The sequence below is a fragment of the Ruditapes philippinarum genome, unplaced genomic scaffold (genome assembly GCF_026571515.1).
Source record: "Ruditapes philippinarum isolate M1 unplaced genomic scaffold, ASM2657151v2 ctg2314_1_1_1_1, whole genome shotgun sequence".
Classification (NCBI taxonomy): Eukaryota; Metazoa; Mollusca; class Bivalvia; order Venerida; family Veneridae; genus Ruditapes; species Ruditapes philippinarum.
The window spans coordinates 268167-285954 of NW_026858538.1; the positions used below are offsets into that span (position 1 = coordinate 268167).

Sequence of the window (17788 nt, forward strand, 5' to 3'; positions counted from 1 at the left end):
TTTGAACAAAATGTAGGTATATAAAACTTACCATCATCATTTGGATGATTCAATTCCACTTTCATTATTTCAGATATTTGCGAAATAAATGACCAGGAAAAAGGCATGCAGGCACTGAATATATGACCATCGCATCCAGTTGTTTTAACGATCACTTCGATGCTTTCTCTGAGTTTCAGATCTGCGTACTAAAATTACACAATAAACAAATTATAATACATGCGTTATACTATATGTATATATGTAAATGCTTTTTGCAACACCTAACACATTAAAACGTATCCACATATTATGCCTAATACATTGGGCCTGTCGCAAAGGGCAGTGGTGGTTAAGTGAAGTATCTGATTATCAACTGAGAGATTGTAGTTGTGGCATCATGACCATGTGTTATTATAATGTCACAAACACTAGATAATTAATGAAAGTGGATTTTTGATATGTTAGGTGTTAAAAGCTTTCTTCCGATTCTGGTTTAATAATCACTTTATTATAATCTAAAGTTGAATAATTATATTCTCATTTCCTCTGCAAAGTTCAAAATACTAGGAAATCAAGAGGCCTTATTGTATCGGTACAGTATTTACCTTTTCGTTTATATTTATATTTGAAAATATTGCATTTGAATATATAAATATGTAACCTGTAAGTTCAGTGCCTCTGGTGAATGAAGAATAGCAAGCCAGAGATCACGTTTCCACGAACTTTGATCACTTCCAATCAGATCTAGGTTACAGTTTGTATCCAGGAAAGCAATAATACTTGCTAAAATTGGTGCAACCTTATTTTCCAGAATCCTTGTACATGACCTCCTAAAATTCAAAATATTTAAAAGATATTTTTTACAGGTTTTACAGTTTTAACAGGCAATATTTAATTATCGTTTCATCTACTTTTGTGAATGTTCTATAAATAGTGCTTTTATAATTAAACTTGAAACATATACTGTGTATAAAACGGTACAAATTAAAATTTCATTAAAATATTATTGGTTACTTCACTGTTACTATGATTAAATATATACATATAAAGTTTATTTGAAGTAATATGTGCTACACATTCTAACCTTAGTGTCCCTGTTTTGCTTATAGAGTCTATATTAGAGGCTTCAAAAACTATCCAGTCTTCAGATTTAGCAAATACTGCCTCTGCCTCTTTTGCTTCCAGCATAGTGACTATAAGCATGGTAATACCACGCAAAAATGACTGTTCCGTTCCTGTAAAATGACATGCAAATATGTTTTAAGATGCTTTATTATACAAGCAAGCTTAAAAGTTCTTTAGTCGCCTGGCAGAATTGAATACCTTGGAGGCACGGTTCCTTTTAGCCGCTATGGATGTTAGAAGTTAGTTCAACATACCGTCTACGCTTACTGCACCGGCTTAAAGTAATTCGTTACTTTGATATTAAAATGATGAAAGTTTAAATTTTAAAAAATGATAACGAAATGACATATGCATAGATATGAATTTTTTAGCAAGATTAACTGTTATCTTACCTTCCTTATTATCTAATAATTTCAGTATCAATGTAACACGATCAGTTTCTCTATCCGTGTTGTCATTTCTATCCTTGACATTAGACAATGCCGCTTGGACACATGACAGAATTAGTGCCTTAATGTTTATTTTAGTCTCCCTTATCCTTCGGCTTTTTTCATCAATTTGCTTGACGTCTAAAATACCGTCATTTAATTGTACTTGTGTACTTTCATCAGAAAAAGGAAGTCGACTTTCCAATCCGAGAGTTTCAAGACTGTCCATAGATGCAATTATGTCATCTTCACTCCGCCTTTCTGCAACACTTTTCCTTCAATTGAATAATTAAATTTAACTTTATATAACATTTTTTTTTAAATCTTAAAGGTACTAAACCACATGAAAAAATTCTAAAATAGGAATGGCTCTTGCATGCATGAGAACAACAAAACGCCATTTTGGTGTGTCTTCATTGCATATTGTGGTAATATATTTTTCTTTTTATTCAAACTCTGCACATGTCAATGCAGTTATTAGACATTTATCAGACATTTTACTGTGATATGTATTAAGTAAGAAATCAAAAGAAACATACAACTACATCACAATTTTTACACAATCGTGAAAGTAACTGCCTTTCCTTATACTAGAACAAAGGTGGAAAAACCTCTCATAGAGTGTACATGTTTCCTCTTCATATGTCCTGGAATCGTTTTCCATGAAGCCATTAACGGCTTCCTTTAACAAGCTTGCCGCAGATCTCCCTGACATATCCTCTACAGCAGGCATTTGTAAATTCTCAGGAATCAGATCATCGATATGGACAGACTGCCAGGCTCCACACTAAAACAAAAGACAGGTAATTAATCAATCGATAGGCTATCTGAATTGTATATTTAACAAAATACACAATATCTATCATTTTGCGTCACAATCATTCCACATTCCCGAGACATAGAACAATCAGAAATTTTAAAAGTGATATCTCGTGATAATATAAGTTAAAGAAATATTAAAAGATTTGTAGCAAAAATAGATAGAGAAGTACTATTTAATAATAATTTGCATTGTAATTACAAAAATGCGACAAACCTTATTTGTACGGTTTGTAACGATGTGATTAGGGAAACCATATATATGTTATTCGTTTATCTAAGGTAATGCACTCAAGAGCAAAAAAGAAATAGTCCATTCTGAAAGGTCATGTATGGTATATTATTCGTTTATAAGTTAAAAGATAAAGTTAACAATGAAAAAGTATTGACTTTTGGACTATTTTTTTAACTTAACTTAGAGATCGTGTCTGTGAAACAATATTTCCTCACATCCTATATGTAATGGTTTCTCACGAAACTGGGTTCGCAGGCTATTTTGATAGGCTCAAATATCGCAAAACAATTTTTCTTTTATAAATATTTTTCAATTTTGCAAATGTTACAAAATTCTCCGGAAAATTAAAAAAATTTTTTTTTATACATGTTGCACGTAATCTTTTATTGCAAATAAAATGATTACCTGGAAACCAGGAAATCGGCCGTTTCGTGGAAGCTGTACTATAAAAACGACGTGTGTAATGGTCGAAACACTGTCACTCATTTTTTCGAGCTCATCCTGTACACAATACCTTGCACAAGCTATTAAATTAGTATTCATATCTCCTGAGTCACACTGAATCACTACCAGGTTTGGTTCATTTTCCATCGTTTTGAAGTGATGCCTAGAAAAGCAAATGTGTAGGTGAGATAGTTTACATATAACAAATTAACAACAACAAGAGAAATATATTTAAATTACGGTGAAGACAAATCTATTCGCTGAAAAAAAGTTAAAGAAAACATAAGAAATAGTTTGTTATAAGAAAATGGCACATTTATTTTGTGTTTAATGATAAGTCATTTGACATTTACCTTAACTTGTTGCTGAATTGCTGTTCAGTATCAAAGGAAGACAAATTTTCAATCATCAAAATTTTATCATCCTGTATACCTGATGATAAACATATCTTTTCCTTGTGGGCCATGTTTAACAGATTCGAATGTGTAGTGATCTGGAAAGAATAAGGATTTAAGGTATTAGGACCCTAATGGGCACTATCAGGAACTAAAAAAATGACATCATAAGTCAGATGTATACCTTAAAGTACACCTGTATGCAAAATTTAAACAAAGTTTACCGTACCGAAATCAAGTTATTGCCACTTTTCTGAACTCAAGCTAGGATGTTATGAGGGTCCTTTTTTAGAAAGTAGGAACCTTTAAATAATCTGCAATAACATTCTAATGAAAAATGTTTTCCCGTTAATTTTTGGTAAGAAACAAGTAGTACCATTCAGCTAACAATCCAAATAAGCAAAATTATGGTTTCTACTTAAACTTTATGAAATCTGTATAAAAATGTTACCCTACCCCACCCATTTTTACCACGTGTCTGACCATTTTTCTACTTAGGGAGCCTAATTCAAAAAATTCTTAAAATTTACCCAAATGAGTGCCTGTTTTCAAAGTTTCCCTAAATTTTTAAAAAAGTGTATTGGTTGATCTTGTAAAATATGAAATACTTTTACCGTCTAGTTTTGATTATATTACACTTTGAAAATATCAGGTACCATATTTATTACTATATTAAGCATAATTTAGCCCATAAATACCTATATAAATTAAAAAATCAAAATTAAACACTTTTTTCTTTCCAAATGGGACATGAGAGATACATAAATAATGTTAAAAGAAAAAAAGAAAGAAAAAAAAGTTGACCCTTCTAGGGATTGAACCTATGGCCCTCATTTTCAATGTAGTTAACAGTAGTTCTAGCCTATTTGAATACTCTTCAAAGCGGAGGTAATGCATTAGGGTGCTAATACCTTAAATCTTTCAAACAAAAGATTTAAAAAATATTAAAAGACATTCTCAAAAAAATCAGTTAAAATGGTGTCATAGAAAGCCAGAAACAAATACTCATTTAGAATAGTTTTCAAAGAGGTATAACTGCTGTCATGTCACCCTCTGTGCTAAATACTTATTTTCTCACTACTGTGTTTCATGATTCAAATATCAAATTGAAATTGTAAAAAATGTTTGAAGTCATCAAATATTATTGCATTACAAGACTGAATGGTTTACAAGCTAAACAAATGTCTTGTTGCTTACCTGGACCAACAGTTGGTTTTCAGAACCCTTACAATTCATTGCATGTGTCAGATAATGCATATAACTTTGGTGAGCTTGAATCTTGAAATACATATTTTTGTACATTGCTGCTTCTTCGCTAGGTAAATCACTGTTTTTAAGTCTCAAAACAGCATCAGGTGTGGCACTCCACAATAACACAGCCTTACACTCTTTCAACACCTGACGAATAACAAAATGCTCTTACAGAAGCAATAATACATGTATTACAGATAAATAAACATTTCTGTCAAGAAGCTTTTTTAAGAACCTGTGAAATAGGTTTCGGCTATGTAAATCTGCAAACAAATTTGTTAAATTATGAACCCATATCAAAGATAAAAATATATCCATTATTCGCGATGCAAATTATTTTCATAAGGTTAAGCGATAAGCTCTAGTAATGATGCATTTTGTAAACTACAATTCAGTAATACCAGAATGGAAAAATAGTATCTGATTATAACGCTTGAAAGTTTGTACAAATGAAAACTCATAGTATGAAAAGATACATAAAACTAATTTGAATTCATGAAATGTCTGTCAGACCAATTAATTTCCTACAGATTAATGATAAATATATGATCACTGCTACCTTCTCTTTAAAATCAGAATCGTCACGAGAGGTCTTGTTTCTTCCAAAAACATGTAGAATGACAGAAGAACACGTATCCTCGTGATAACCGATGAACACATCTTCTACTTTCAATCTTAAATTCCTGTTTCTTAAAAAATGAAAACAAAAGCAAAACTGAAACTGGCTGTTTAAATTTAAAAAGTATATTTACTTATTAGAAATTTATTGTTTTACAGAATGTTGATCAAGACGAATCTTGATCATTTTTAAAACGATGTTATTGTTGTATTGTTATCAAATTTCACAAATGCATAAAGTTGTACATAATGTTATATCTTGTATTTGTCTTGTTTTATTAAGAACTTTTCGGAAATGTCAATAACATTTCTACATTTACTGCCCATCTTTAACTAGAAATGTGTTGTCACGCCACGGATGCCCCCGCATGCAGCCGAAACTTCAGATGTTATAATATTTATTTCATAATTTGTTTGGACAAACTGTTTTTTTCATTTTAAGTTCAAAGCCATTTAAACTATTCAATGTTAATACAAACCATTTTATACCAAGTTCAAGGCACTGAAACTATTCAGTGTTAATCTTTTGTAAATTGCATATTGTATATTTGTAGTCAAAATAATGACTAAATACATATCCACAAAAGTATAATACTGAAACTGAAAATTCAAATTTTTTCCAACATTCAAGAGAGATAACTTTGTCCAAAATCATTGAACCACGACCAAATTCAAACTTGAACTGCTTATTCCTAAGATGTATATATATATATATATATATATATATATGTCAAATTGAGTTGAGTGTGTACAACCATTGGGGAGATAATGAAAAGAAACTAAATATTTCTGATTCATTTCAATCATCAAACCATGACCAAATTTGAACTTGACCATTGTATTCTTATGAGAATGTCATATTATTTTCAAAGTGAAAGGGGCATAACTCTGCCAAAACTTATCGAACCATGACCAAATTCAGACTTAACCTGCACCTTCTTTTGACGTATCCATATGTCAAATTTAAGATGAATGTGTAATACCGTTTGTGAGATAATGAACGGAAACTGAAAAATTCTTATTATTTTCAAAGTGAATGGGGCATAACTCTGCCAAAAATCATCAAACCATAATTTAATCCAAACTTGACCTGCGCATTCATTTGTATTATCCGTATGTCAAATTTGAGTTGAATTTGTCATACCGTTGAGGACATAATGAACGGAAACTAAAAATTTCATCAAGGGGCATAACTTTGCCAAAATCATCAAACCATGACCAAATGCGAACCTACCCTGTATTTTCTTATGATATATCCATATGGCAAATTTGAGTTGAATGTGTGCAACCGTTTCTAAGATAATGAACGGAAACTGATGATGACGGAATGACGGAAGGACGGAACAGGATAACACTATATGTCCCGGCCATTTTATGGTTGGGGCATAAAAATGTCAGAATCAATCAATGAACTTATTTCCCAAGCAATGAATATTTACATATATTTCAACCACTGACATATTTTAAAAACATTTAAGTATAAGAATTAGAACCGGGATCGTTAAACAAGTTAAAATGAAAAAAAAGACACTGAATACCTTTGATCATAATGGGTCAATTTCTGTGCACTAAATTGTTTTGTCCAGTTTTCAAGATCTTTCACCATTTCTAGTTGCTCTTCGGACAAAACTGTACTGATTGTCAAGAAATGCTTTTCAAGACGATTTATCAGTGGAATAGGAAACTTTTTGTAAACTGTTTGTTTCTCAGCAACAACAATCAATCTAAATCAATCAAGATGAAATTATATAAAATTATTTTATAATTCTATATCGTGTCTCTACCATTACCGAAGATGCATCAATTGTTTAAATCATAGTTCGCTATAATAGTGGAATTATATATCTATGAAGTTTAGTTATATACATAGATTAAAGAATATCCTCTCGTATTTGTACCTGAATTTTTCATGAACACGACATTTCACTCGATGCGTGCCAAGGCCGAGGTCGACATATCTTGCTCCTCCAAAATAGACATAATACTGGTTTAATGCATCATACAAGCTCTCATACAAGTTTTCAAGGTTAAGTAATACTACTGTTTTCCCCGTCTCCATGCATATCTTTATCTTATTGATGTTTCGACACACCTGAAATGTTGAGGAGGACCGTGATGACCCTTAATCGCTCACCTGAGTAGATGGTGCAAATGAACAAGGCTGCATTAAGAAATTGGTAGAAACATAAATTTTACAAATTTTACTGTGCAGAGGTTGGTACATTTAAAGAATAAAATTGTTGAATTGATGCTTTTCATACTATAACGTAATGGACTGTATGTAAAGTATATTTACACTAACCAAAACTTTTAAAGGTGACTAGAATATTTTGTTTTTAGCTCTGGTTGCAATCTTGGTCAGCAGACCGGAACCATTTTGAGAATTTTTTATAAAGCACCATATATCTATAGTTTCATCAAAATCGACTGAATGAAGGGACCAATTTAAGCATTTTTAAGGGGGCAATCCACGACCATTCCCGTATAGTTCCATCACTATTGGTGTAGGGGTTTAGGAGGAGATGTTGTTTAAGTAAAACTGTAAATGACGGGAGACGGATGCAGGTGTATCACAATAGCTCACCTTGAGCATGGTGTCAAACTGTCATTTATAATTTTAAATAACCAAATGAAATGGAACCAATTAAGTTCCTGATGAATCATGTACGTAAAAACGTTCATCTAACATCAAATAACTATAAAAATAATCAATAATTTATATATTGATTAATAAGATTTTTACTTGTGTGTACTCCTGATCACTTCTAAAGCTGCTTCCAAATATTGTTATAGGTCTACTGCTTCTGGACATGATCAGCTGTTGCACTATAGACAACGCTCCATAATTCTCCGTTAATAACAACAAGTATCGACTTTCACTGAAATAAAGATTAAGTTCAAATTACCCAATACTATACGAAGAGTAATATAATGTGTCTTATTGTTTAAGTCAATAAGGCCTTATTATTTTAGCAGAATACTGGATATAACTGTATAAGGGGTGTAACTGCTACAAGATGTTTTCATACTTTAATTTTGAGTAATTTCCCTTTGATAATTTTCTGAAAATAGATGGAAGGCTAAAGGTCACTTCCTGTTTAGGTTCACATGGGAAACACTCTTCCTTTCAACTTCAGCTTCCACACTGGAAAGACTAGAGAAAATTTTCAAATTCAATCTTTAAAAAAGCTAAGCAATCTAAATATTTTGGTTTATTTTAAATAAGTTTAATTAAAAACAACTATGCCTGGAAGAGGTAGAGGGACAAAGAGGAAGGCTATACAAGGGAGGAGGAACCAGAAAAATGAACTTGCTGGAAGACAGCAACTCTGCATCAAATAGTAAGAAAATAATAGATTTTGAAACAATTATTTCTGAGTCTTTAAACATACCAAATAAATCTTCTGTGGTGACTCAACCAATTTCTAATAGTTCCATGCTTGAAATTTCTGAGCAACCAAAATTAATGAGGTGTGGTGGGGAAAACTTGGGACTACATGTGCCCAATCAAATAAAGTTCAAAATTCAGCAAAACGAATACATAAATTTGGCTATTTTGTTGAAGGGAACTGCAACAGATTTGAAAGAAATCCCACAGGGAGCTCTTCTTGGTGTTGATGAAAATGGCCAGATAGTAGCCAAGCCACGAACCTCCATGGAAAAAATTTATTCCATTGATAAATGGACAGATTCTTTTCTGAAATTTTCCAGTGTTTATCTCCAAGCCTTCCCAGAACAAGCTCAAGACTTGATTCCATATATGTTTGTTATAAGGGAGGCTGCTGCCAAGCATGGTGGCCTTATGTGGCGTAATTATGACGAACAATTTCGTTTAAGTCAGGCTGATAAATTTATGTCTTGGTCAAGTTATCAACTCTGATCTTTGGTTGCGTTGTTTTTCTGGCACTTTACATACAAGTTTTAAGCAACAGAATAATCAAGCCCCGCCATGCCTAGATTTTAATAATGGGTATTGCAGGTATCCCAACTGCAGATATCCTCATATCTGTTCAATTTGTTTTAAAGCAAACCATGGGAAGGTGGCATGTCGTAGTCAAACCTGGACATGCTGACCAATTTCAAGTGGGCAGATCTAATTTTTCCCTTTCGCGGCTCATACAGAGCAGCCCTACCCACCAGGGGAAATTATACCAGAGGGCAAACCAGGGTCAACGTCATTAAAAACTCTTCTTTGTGTCTTGTTCAACTTGATCTTGCTCTTTCACCTGTGAATATTATTAAGTTAAAGCATGAACTCTTAAAATCAAACTATGATCATGAAGAGTCAAATTTTTTATTTAATGGTTTTCGGTACGGGTTTGCTTTGCAATATGACGGCCCTCGTATAGCGACTAATGCAAAAAACCTAAAATCAGCTTTGGACCGCCCAGATATAGTTAGAGCAAAAATCAATAAAGAGCTTGAATTGCAACGTGTAGCAGGTCCTTTTAAAGAAAGACCACTACCTTATCTTTAGAGTTTCTCCTTTAGGTTTAGTGCCCAAAAAAGCAGCCCAACAGGATTTTCGTTTAATTCATCATTTATCATTCCCGGAGGGTGAATCCTTGAATGATTTTATTGATCCTTCCAACTGTAAGGTACAGTATCAAAATTTTGATACAGCTATTCAAATGGTACAAAAATTGGGTAAAAAATGTAAGCTTTTTTAAAATGGACATCAAAAGTGCTTTTAGGCTTCTCCCTGTTTCTCACAGAATAGATTTTTGCGCAATTGGGTTTTTATGTTTGACTAAAGGTTATTATGTTTAATAAAGTGTGTACCATTTGTTGTTCTAGTAAGTTGTAATTATATCAATAGGTTTGCCGATTCCTTAAGCGCGCTATATTATAAAATTCAAATGCCAAAACAAGCAAATCTCTGCACAATTGCCATAGATCTCTTGAGTGATATTTCACCTGGGTGGTGGGGAGAGCCAAATACAAGCAAATGCTGAACAATTAATTGCAGATATGTTAAAGACAAACAATGGGAAAAATATAGGAGACGCCAATTAGCAGACGATAAAAAACAGGGGTCCAATGCTAGCAATTTTTGATTTTTTAGGAATTGGAAAGTAGACTCTAAACAATATGGTTGTACGTTTACCTTTAAACCAAAAGTGCAAGATATCACAACAAATCTTAAGTCAATTCTACAAAAAAAGCGGTGCACACTTAAAGAAATGCAGAGCTTGATTGGTTCATTAAACTTTGCATGCAGGGCCATTATCCCTGGTCGCCCATTTTGTAGACGCCTAATAGTTTCAATATGTGGGCTAACAAAACCGCACCACCATTTACGTATTAATATGGGTATGAGACAAGATCTCGTAATGTGGGAATCCTTTTTTTAAACATTTCAATGGTGTAAGAGTATTTCATGATCGTTTTTGGACATCAAATGAGGACATTCAGTTGTTTACTGACAGTGCTGGCGCAGAGGGTCTAGGTTTTGGTATATATTTTGCTGGAAAATGGATGGCTAAAAGATGGCCTAATGATTGGCAATAAACTTGGTTATACTGCTGATATCACAGTTTTTGGAATTGTTTCCAATAGTTGTATCAATTTTTGCATGGGGTGAGGAACTACAAAATAAAAAAATATGCTTTAGGTCTGATAACATGTCTGTTTGTTATTTATTAATAAAATGACATCAAAGTCCGAACAAGTGATGGTTCTACTCAGAAATTTGACTTTAAAATGCTTGCAATTAAATATTGTTATAAAAGCTGAGCATGTTTCTTGGAAAAATCATTCCGTAACAGATGCCTTGTCTCGTTTTCAGATGGACAGATTTTGGCATACAGTTTCACTGTAGTACGAGTCAGCGATACACTGAAGTGTATCAGATTTCATGTACAGTTTCATTTATAAACCTGTTGCTGGGAGTATAAAATATGTATACATGTTTAAAGGTCAAATCGTTTCAGCTAGCAAATATGCGCGTTTTGAGAGAGATTTTACATCAGTTAGGTCAGAGACACACTAATAGTGTGTAGGGTTATTTTTTATTGGGAAAATTTTTTTGTTAATGTTGGTTTGTTGAAGTGGTTAAATATAATTGTGGTGATCTTAATTGATCAGGGTTTATTGGTTGTAATTAGTTGTTTTGGTTGATGAGTTATATCTATTTGTGAAGATATAATTGGTTGATATTGGTTAAATGTTTGGTATTGTCAAGATTATATTAGTTGCTGCTTTGTTTTGAGGATATATGTAAATATTGGGTGTTTTAGTTTAAGTTGTTTTCTGATGCTGATTAGATTTTGTGAAGTTAATATTGTTGGATAAATGTTTGTGGTTTATACGGTATGTTAGAGTTGTAAAAATAGTCATTTCGGTGTTCTTCATTTTGTGGTGATTTTATTGTTTTGTTTGATCATAAGTTGTTTAGAGCTTGGGCTCGCCAGGTGTCTAGTATTGTTTCGTATAAAAAAAGTATACGTGAACTAAAAAAAAAATAGTGTTAACTAAACAATTACATGCTAGTTTTCCAACTGAGAATATTTCAATTTTATGTCAGGCGGTGCTGCCCAGCCTCCATAGCTTGGAAATTGGTTCTAGTATTTATTGCTAAATCTTTCCTAAGATTAAATAACATCAAGGCAGACATTTCTCCTGACAATTATTTTGGCTGTGTCAGAAGCCGTTTTCCTTATTTTTAAATAATGAGTCAGATACATCTCAGAAGTATTTAGAAGTCTAGCCTAAAATTTGGGGGACAAAGTGCAAACACACTTTGTTGTGGCGAAAATTTGTAGGCCGCTGACAATCGAATGGTGCAACTCTATTTTTTAAAAAAATTTTAAAGAATAATATGTTTTAAATATTAAACTAAGGTATGGATTTTACTCTCTTCAGAATATGGCTGACATTATTGTTCAGAAAAACCAATTTTGGAGGGACAATATCCTATAATTTCTTTTATTTTTAATTAGCATGCTTTAAGTCTGCTCGGAACAGGTGGGGCTTATTGCGGAGATATATAATAGTTTCTTTAGTATTTATCAATTTAAGTAGCATATTTTTAATTTCTGATATTATGGAAATGGAATATCATGGAATGAAAAATATCGGATATTAGGAAAATGGATTTTGGATATCATGGAAATGGATTTTTGGATTATCATGGAAATGGAATTTTTATTATCTATTACTGGAATATTTGGACTGAAACTGAGTCATAATAAATACCATATTTTTAAATTTTTTAAAGGTGGCACCATTTGATTGTCAGCGTAGGGTATCAAATTCCATATGGCACTTGTTGATTATCAGTGGAATTAATATTTGGTTTATCAGTGCGGTCAAATAATGCCATTCCTATAAATGTTTAATTTTGACTTGATATGGAATATAGAGTACAAGATATAATGGATGAATAAAATGCATCAAAAGTTAAGGTTTTTTGTTTTAATTGTTTTGTATTAATTCAGTCTTAAGATAATGTGTCTTATTGTTTAAGTCAATAAGGCCTTATTATTTTAGCAGAATACTGGATATAACTGTATAAGGGGTGTAACTGCTACAAGATGTTTTCATACTTTAATTTTGAGTTAATTTCCCTTTGATAATTTTCTGAAAATAGATGGAAGGCTAAAGGTCACTTCCTGTTTAGGTTCACATGGAAACACTCTTCCTTTCAACTTCAGCTTCCACACTGGAAAAAGACTAGAGAAAATTTTCAAATTCACCCACCCACCTCACCCAAAATTAGGCATGAATGTACAATAAACATTGATAGAATTGAACCAGGCTTGTTTTCTGCTCTTCGAGTTGTATATTTTCAGAATAAGATGAAGCATGGTAACTGTTTACTATCATACAGAAGACAACAGCACAAAAGTCAATGGTATCTTGGTGCAAGAAATTCCTAAACAGTCATCATTCTTGTTTACAGTAAACTACAAAAGTGTGACAATATGAACTTTGTGGATTGAGCAAAAATGTGAAATGATATTTGTGCTGAAATTTTGTATATGTAAACTAGCTCAGGACAATTTTAGAGAGCATGTGACATTAAAAAAAAATAAAAAAAATCTGCATTTAGGTGCTGCACTGAATTTTGTCCGAAAAATTTGTAGGCCGCTGACATCGAATGGTGCAACTCTATTTTTTTAGAAATAATTTAAAGAATTAATATGTTTTAAATATTAAACTAAGGTATGGATTTTACTCTCTTCAGAAATATGGCTGACATTATTGTTCAGAAAAACCAATTTTGGAGGGACAATATCCTATAATTTCTTTTATTTTTAATTAGCATGCTTTAAGTCTGCTCGGAACAGGTGGGCTTATTGCGGAGATATATAATAGTTTCTTTAGTATTTATCAATTTAAGTAGCATATTTTTAATTTCTGATATTATGGAAATGGAATATCATGGAATGAAAAATATCGGATATTAGGAAAATGGATTTTGGATATCATGGAAATGGATTTTTGGATATCATGGAAATGGAATTTTTATTATCTATTACTGGAATATTTGGACTGAAACTGAGTCATAATAAATACCATATTTTTAAATTTTTAAAGGTGGCACCATTTGATTGTCAGCGTAGGGTATCAAATTCCATATGGCACTTGTTGATTATCAGTGGAATTAATATTTGGTTTATCAGTGCGGTCAAATAATGCCATTCCTATAAATGTTTAATTTTGACTTGATATGGAATATAGAGTACAAGATATAATGGATGAATAAAATGCATCAAAAGTTAAGGTTTTTTGTTTTAATTGTTTTGTATTAATTCAGTCTTAAGATAATGTGTCTTATTGTTTAAGTCAATAAGGCCTTATTATTTTAGCAGAATACTGGATATAACTGTATAAGGGGTGTAACTGCTACAAGATGTTTTCATACTTTAATTTTGAATAATTTCCCTTTGATAATTTTCTGAAAATAGATGGAAGGCTAAAGGTCACTTCCTGTTTAGGTTCACATGGGAAACACTCTTCCTTTCAACTTCAGCTTCCACACTGGAAAGACTAGAGAAAATTTTCAAATTCACCCACCCACCTCACCCAAAATTAGGCATGAATGTACAATAAACATTGATAGAATTGAACCAGGCTTGTTTTCTGCTCTTCGAGTTGTATATTTTCAGAATAAGATGAAGCATGGTAACTGTTTACTATCATACAGAAGACAACAGCACAAAAGTCAATGGTATCTTGGTGCAAGAAATTCCTAACAGTCATCATTCTTGTTTACAGTAAACTACAAAAGTGTGACAATATGAACTTTGTGGATTGAGCAAAAATGTGAAATGATATTTGTGCTGAAATTTTGTATATGTAAACTAGCTCAGGACAATTTTAGAGAGCATGTGACATTTAAAAAAAAATAAAAAAATCTTCATTTAGGTGCTGCACTGAATTTTGTCCGAAAATTTGTAGGCCGCTGACAATCGAATGGTGCAACTCTATTTTTTAGAAATAATTTAAAGAATTAATATGTTTTAAATATTAAACTAAGGTATGGATTTTACTCTCTTCAGAATATGGCTGACATTATTGTTCAGAAAACCAATTTTGGAGGGACAATATCCTATAATTTCTTTTATTTTTAATTAGCATGCTTTAAGTCTGCTCGGAACAGGTGGGCTTATTGCGGAGATATATAATAGTTTCTTTAGTATTTATCAATTTAAGTAGCATATTTTTAATTTTTGATATTATGGAAATGGAATATCATGGAATGAAAAATATCGGATATTAGGAAAATGGATTTTGGATATCATGGAAATGGATTTTTGGATATCATGGAAATGGAATTTTTATTATCTATTACTGGAATATTTGGACTGAAACTGAGTCATAATAAATACCATATTTTTAAATTTTTAAAGGTGGCACCATTTGATTGTCAGCGTAGGGTATCAAATTCCATATGGCACTTGTTGATTACCAGTGGAATTAATATTTGGTTTATCAGTGCGGTCAAATAATGCCATTCCTATAAATGTTTAATTTTGACTTGATATGGAATATAGAGTACAAGATATAATGGATGAATAAAATGCATCAAAAGTTAAGGTTTTTTGTTTTAATTGTTTTGTATTAATTCAGTCTTAAAATAATTAAACTACACAAAATGGACAATATATTATACGGCATGTATGGTATTACGCCATTGTTCAGATACCTAATGGGTTTGTCTTACAAAGCGATCATAATAATGTGCCGACTACATCAGTGATATCAGCATTGGTTAAATAAATGGACTTTGTATGTGAAAAATTATCAAAATAATAATGTTTGTAGTACATAACAACACACGAGAAGTTTCCAGCAAATACTCGTAGTGTTTAAAAAGAAATCTTACACAAGGATTAAATTTAAATGTTACACAACAATGTAATATCAAGTTTTTTTTAAAAAATCTTTATGGCTCTTCAATATTGACCTACATATGTTATCAAAATAACAGCGCATCTTGTTAATAAGGTATGAAGTTCAACGGAACACCTTACAAAGTTTCCAACACAGGCCAACTACATAATGTGTGAATGAACAGTCGATGTTAAATGAATAGCATTTTTTTTCTTAAATTTCTTAAATTATGAATGCATAAGGACATTGAAGTAATATATGAAAGTATAAGAACGAACGATGTCATATTCTGATATATTTTTTCTGAAAAGTTTTTTTATCAAATAAAGAAAAACTTAAAGGTCCATTTAGCAAAAGAAGTGCTTTTATTTTATCCTAACATTTTTTTGTAAATTTTTGTTGTTCTGTTTAAGCTTATAAAACTCCATAGAATGAAAAAAACTTTTCCGGGATATAATGTACATTTACAAATATATTACCTGTTCATCTCATAGGTATCAAATAAGCACGCTTCAACAAGACCAGCTGGAGTGCTGTCTGGTTGTCTTTCACTTGGCTGAAATGGAATTGATTCACGTAAGTAACGATATTATTTAAAATCAAATTCTACAATTGTTATGTCAATTAAACATTAAACGATAGCTTCTCTCAAACTAGTTAATGTTTAACCATAAAACTTCTTGCAAAATGATAAACATGTCGAGCTGATCAAGACAGAACTTTATACATAAAGTCAACATAAGTTGTAAAAACATTTTTAGAATAACTCTTAGCAAATATCTGAAATCGGCATATCAAAAGGCAGTAACGAATTGATAATATTAAATATACCTCTCCAAAGTCGACAGCGGCAAAATTTCTCCTAAAGCTTTCTATTGGGTTTACATTTTTTCCATCAAGACCACCGAAATTTCTCATAATTGCATGCATCATTTCGTGCCAAGATGGTTTTCTTTTTCCTTTTTCAACAAACCTGAACACCATTTTCACTAAACTGAAGTTAATTATAACAAATATTATATCATCATAAGTGTACAGAAAGAACAGTTGAGTTTTGCAATTTTTAACGCATATAAAGTTTCCTATTTCATTTAATTGAAAGTAATGATAATCGCCGGTCTGTAACATTTCGTTACATTGCAAATCATTTACATCACCTTGATCGAGTTTACTTACCACCAATACATTCAGCCAAGATTGAAAGGATATAGCCACGTTATATCGGTCAATCAATGAATGTGCTGTAGAAAATATAAAAAAGTTGCAACGCAACTTGGTAACGATATTTGCCGATATGTATATATCAAAAGATTGTAATAATCAAAACGTATGTACAATATGATATTTAATGTTAAAAATATAAAAAACAATACTGTAATTTCAAGTCACCTGTAGAAATCACGAAGTCCGAAAAATTCCCTCATTTGTGCAGTAGCTTTTTCAAATATTTCAAGGTAAGATTTTGCCATTGGTTCTATAAATGGTAGTATTAAGTTTCCAAGACCTTGGTCCGCTTTACATATACCTCTGAAAATAGCAAAGATGACACGAGATAAGATGTTCATTTATAAATGAAATAATGTTATAAATACGACCAAGTCAAGTAATAAAGCTGTTAGTAAAAATGAAACTCGAAACGTCTACACATACCTAGCACTACTTTTCAACTCAACCAATTTAGGAACTTCTCTTTGAACTAAAATTCCTCTGTTCATTTTAGCCGGATCAAGAGCCCAATTTGAGATCCCAATAAAAGCAACCTTCAATTAAAACAGAAATCATTGCAACGGTTAATAACTTAAAATTTCTTTGACAGTAAGACTTTTTTGTATTATTCATATCCTCTTTTAATAGTTGTTTATCAATAACTTAATCGAAATGAAACTGATAGATAATAAAGTTTTTATTTCTGCTTTATAAAATAGAAATGTAAGACAGACATGATATAATTTAACTATAAGATTGCAATATAAAAAGATGTATATTTTAGTTTGATGTTATGTTGCTTGAAATTATGATACCTTTTTGTACTTTTCAGGTTTTTCATCTCCCTGACAACCATCTTCGAGCAGTGGATGTAACGTCTTAAAATAAAGTATATAAATGTTTTGTTGTTTTAATTTATTATTTTTGTTGACTTTTGTTTTATG

General features: G+C 31.7%; 1 protein-coding gene and 1 pseudogene across 1 annotated transcript in view; one reads left to right on the top strand and one right to left on the bottom strand.

Annotated features, from left to right (window-relative positions):
• The window catches only part of LOC132753535 (E3 ubiquitin-protein ligase RNF213-like), a 115065-nt gene that overhangs the window by 21578 nt on the left and 75699 nt on the right, over nt 1–17788 (bottom strand). Inside the window, exons 44-60 of the mRNA XM_060744012.1 lie at nt 17660–17722; nt 17289–17398; nt 17028–17165; nt 16470–16632; nt 16118–16194; nt 8041–8176; nt 7196–7389; nt 6836–7021; nt 5239–5368; nt 4626–4826; nt 3387–3526; nt 2995–3196; nt 2147–2322; nt 1500–1810; nt 1067–1217; nt 644–812; nt 32–188 (exon numbers count right to left, since the gene is read on the bottom strand). Of these exons, the coding sequence (XP_060599995.1) occupies nt 32–188; nt 644–812; nt 1067–1217; nt 1500–1810; nt 2147–2322; nt 2995–3196; nt 3387–3526; nt 4626–4826; nt 5239–5368; nt 6836–7021; nt 7196–7389; nt 8041–8176; nt 16118–16194; nt 16470–16632; nt 17028–17165; nt 17289–17398; nt 17660–17722 (2704 nt within the window). The remainder of the gene's footprint in view (nt 1–31; nt 189–643; nt 813–1066; nt 1218–1499; nt 1811–2146; nt 2323–2994; nt 3197–3386; nt 3527–4625; nt 4827–5238; nt 5369–6835; nt 7022–7195; nt 7390–8040; nt 8177–16117; nt 16195–16469; nt 16633–17027; nt 17166–17288; nt 17399–17659; nt 17723–17788) is intronic.
• Nucleotides 8232–9962, top strand: LOC132753533 (uncharacterized; annotated as a pseudogene).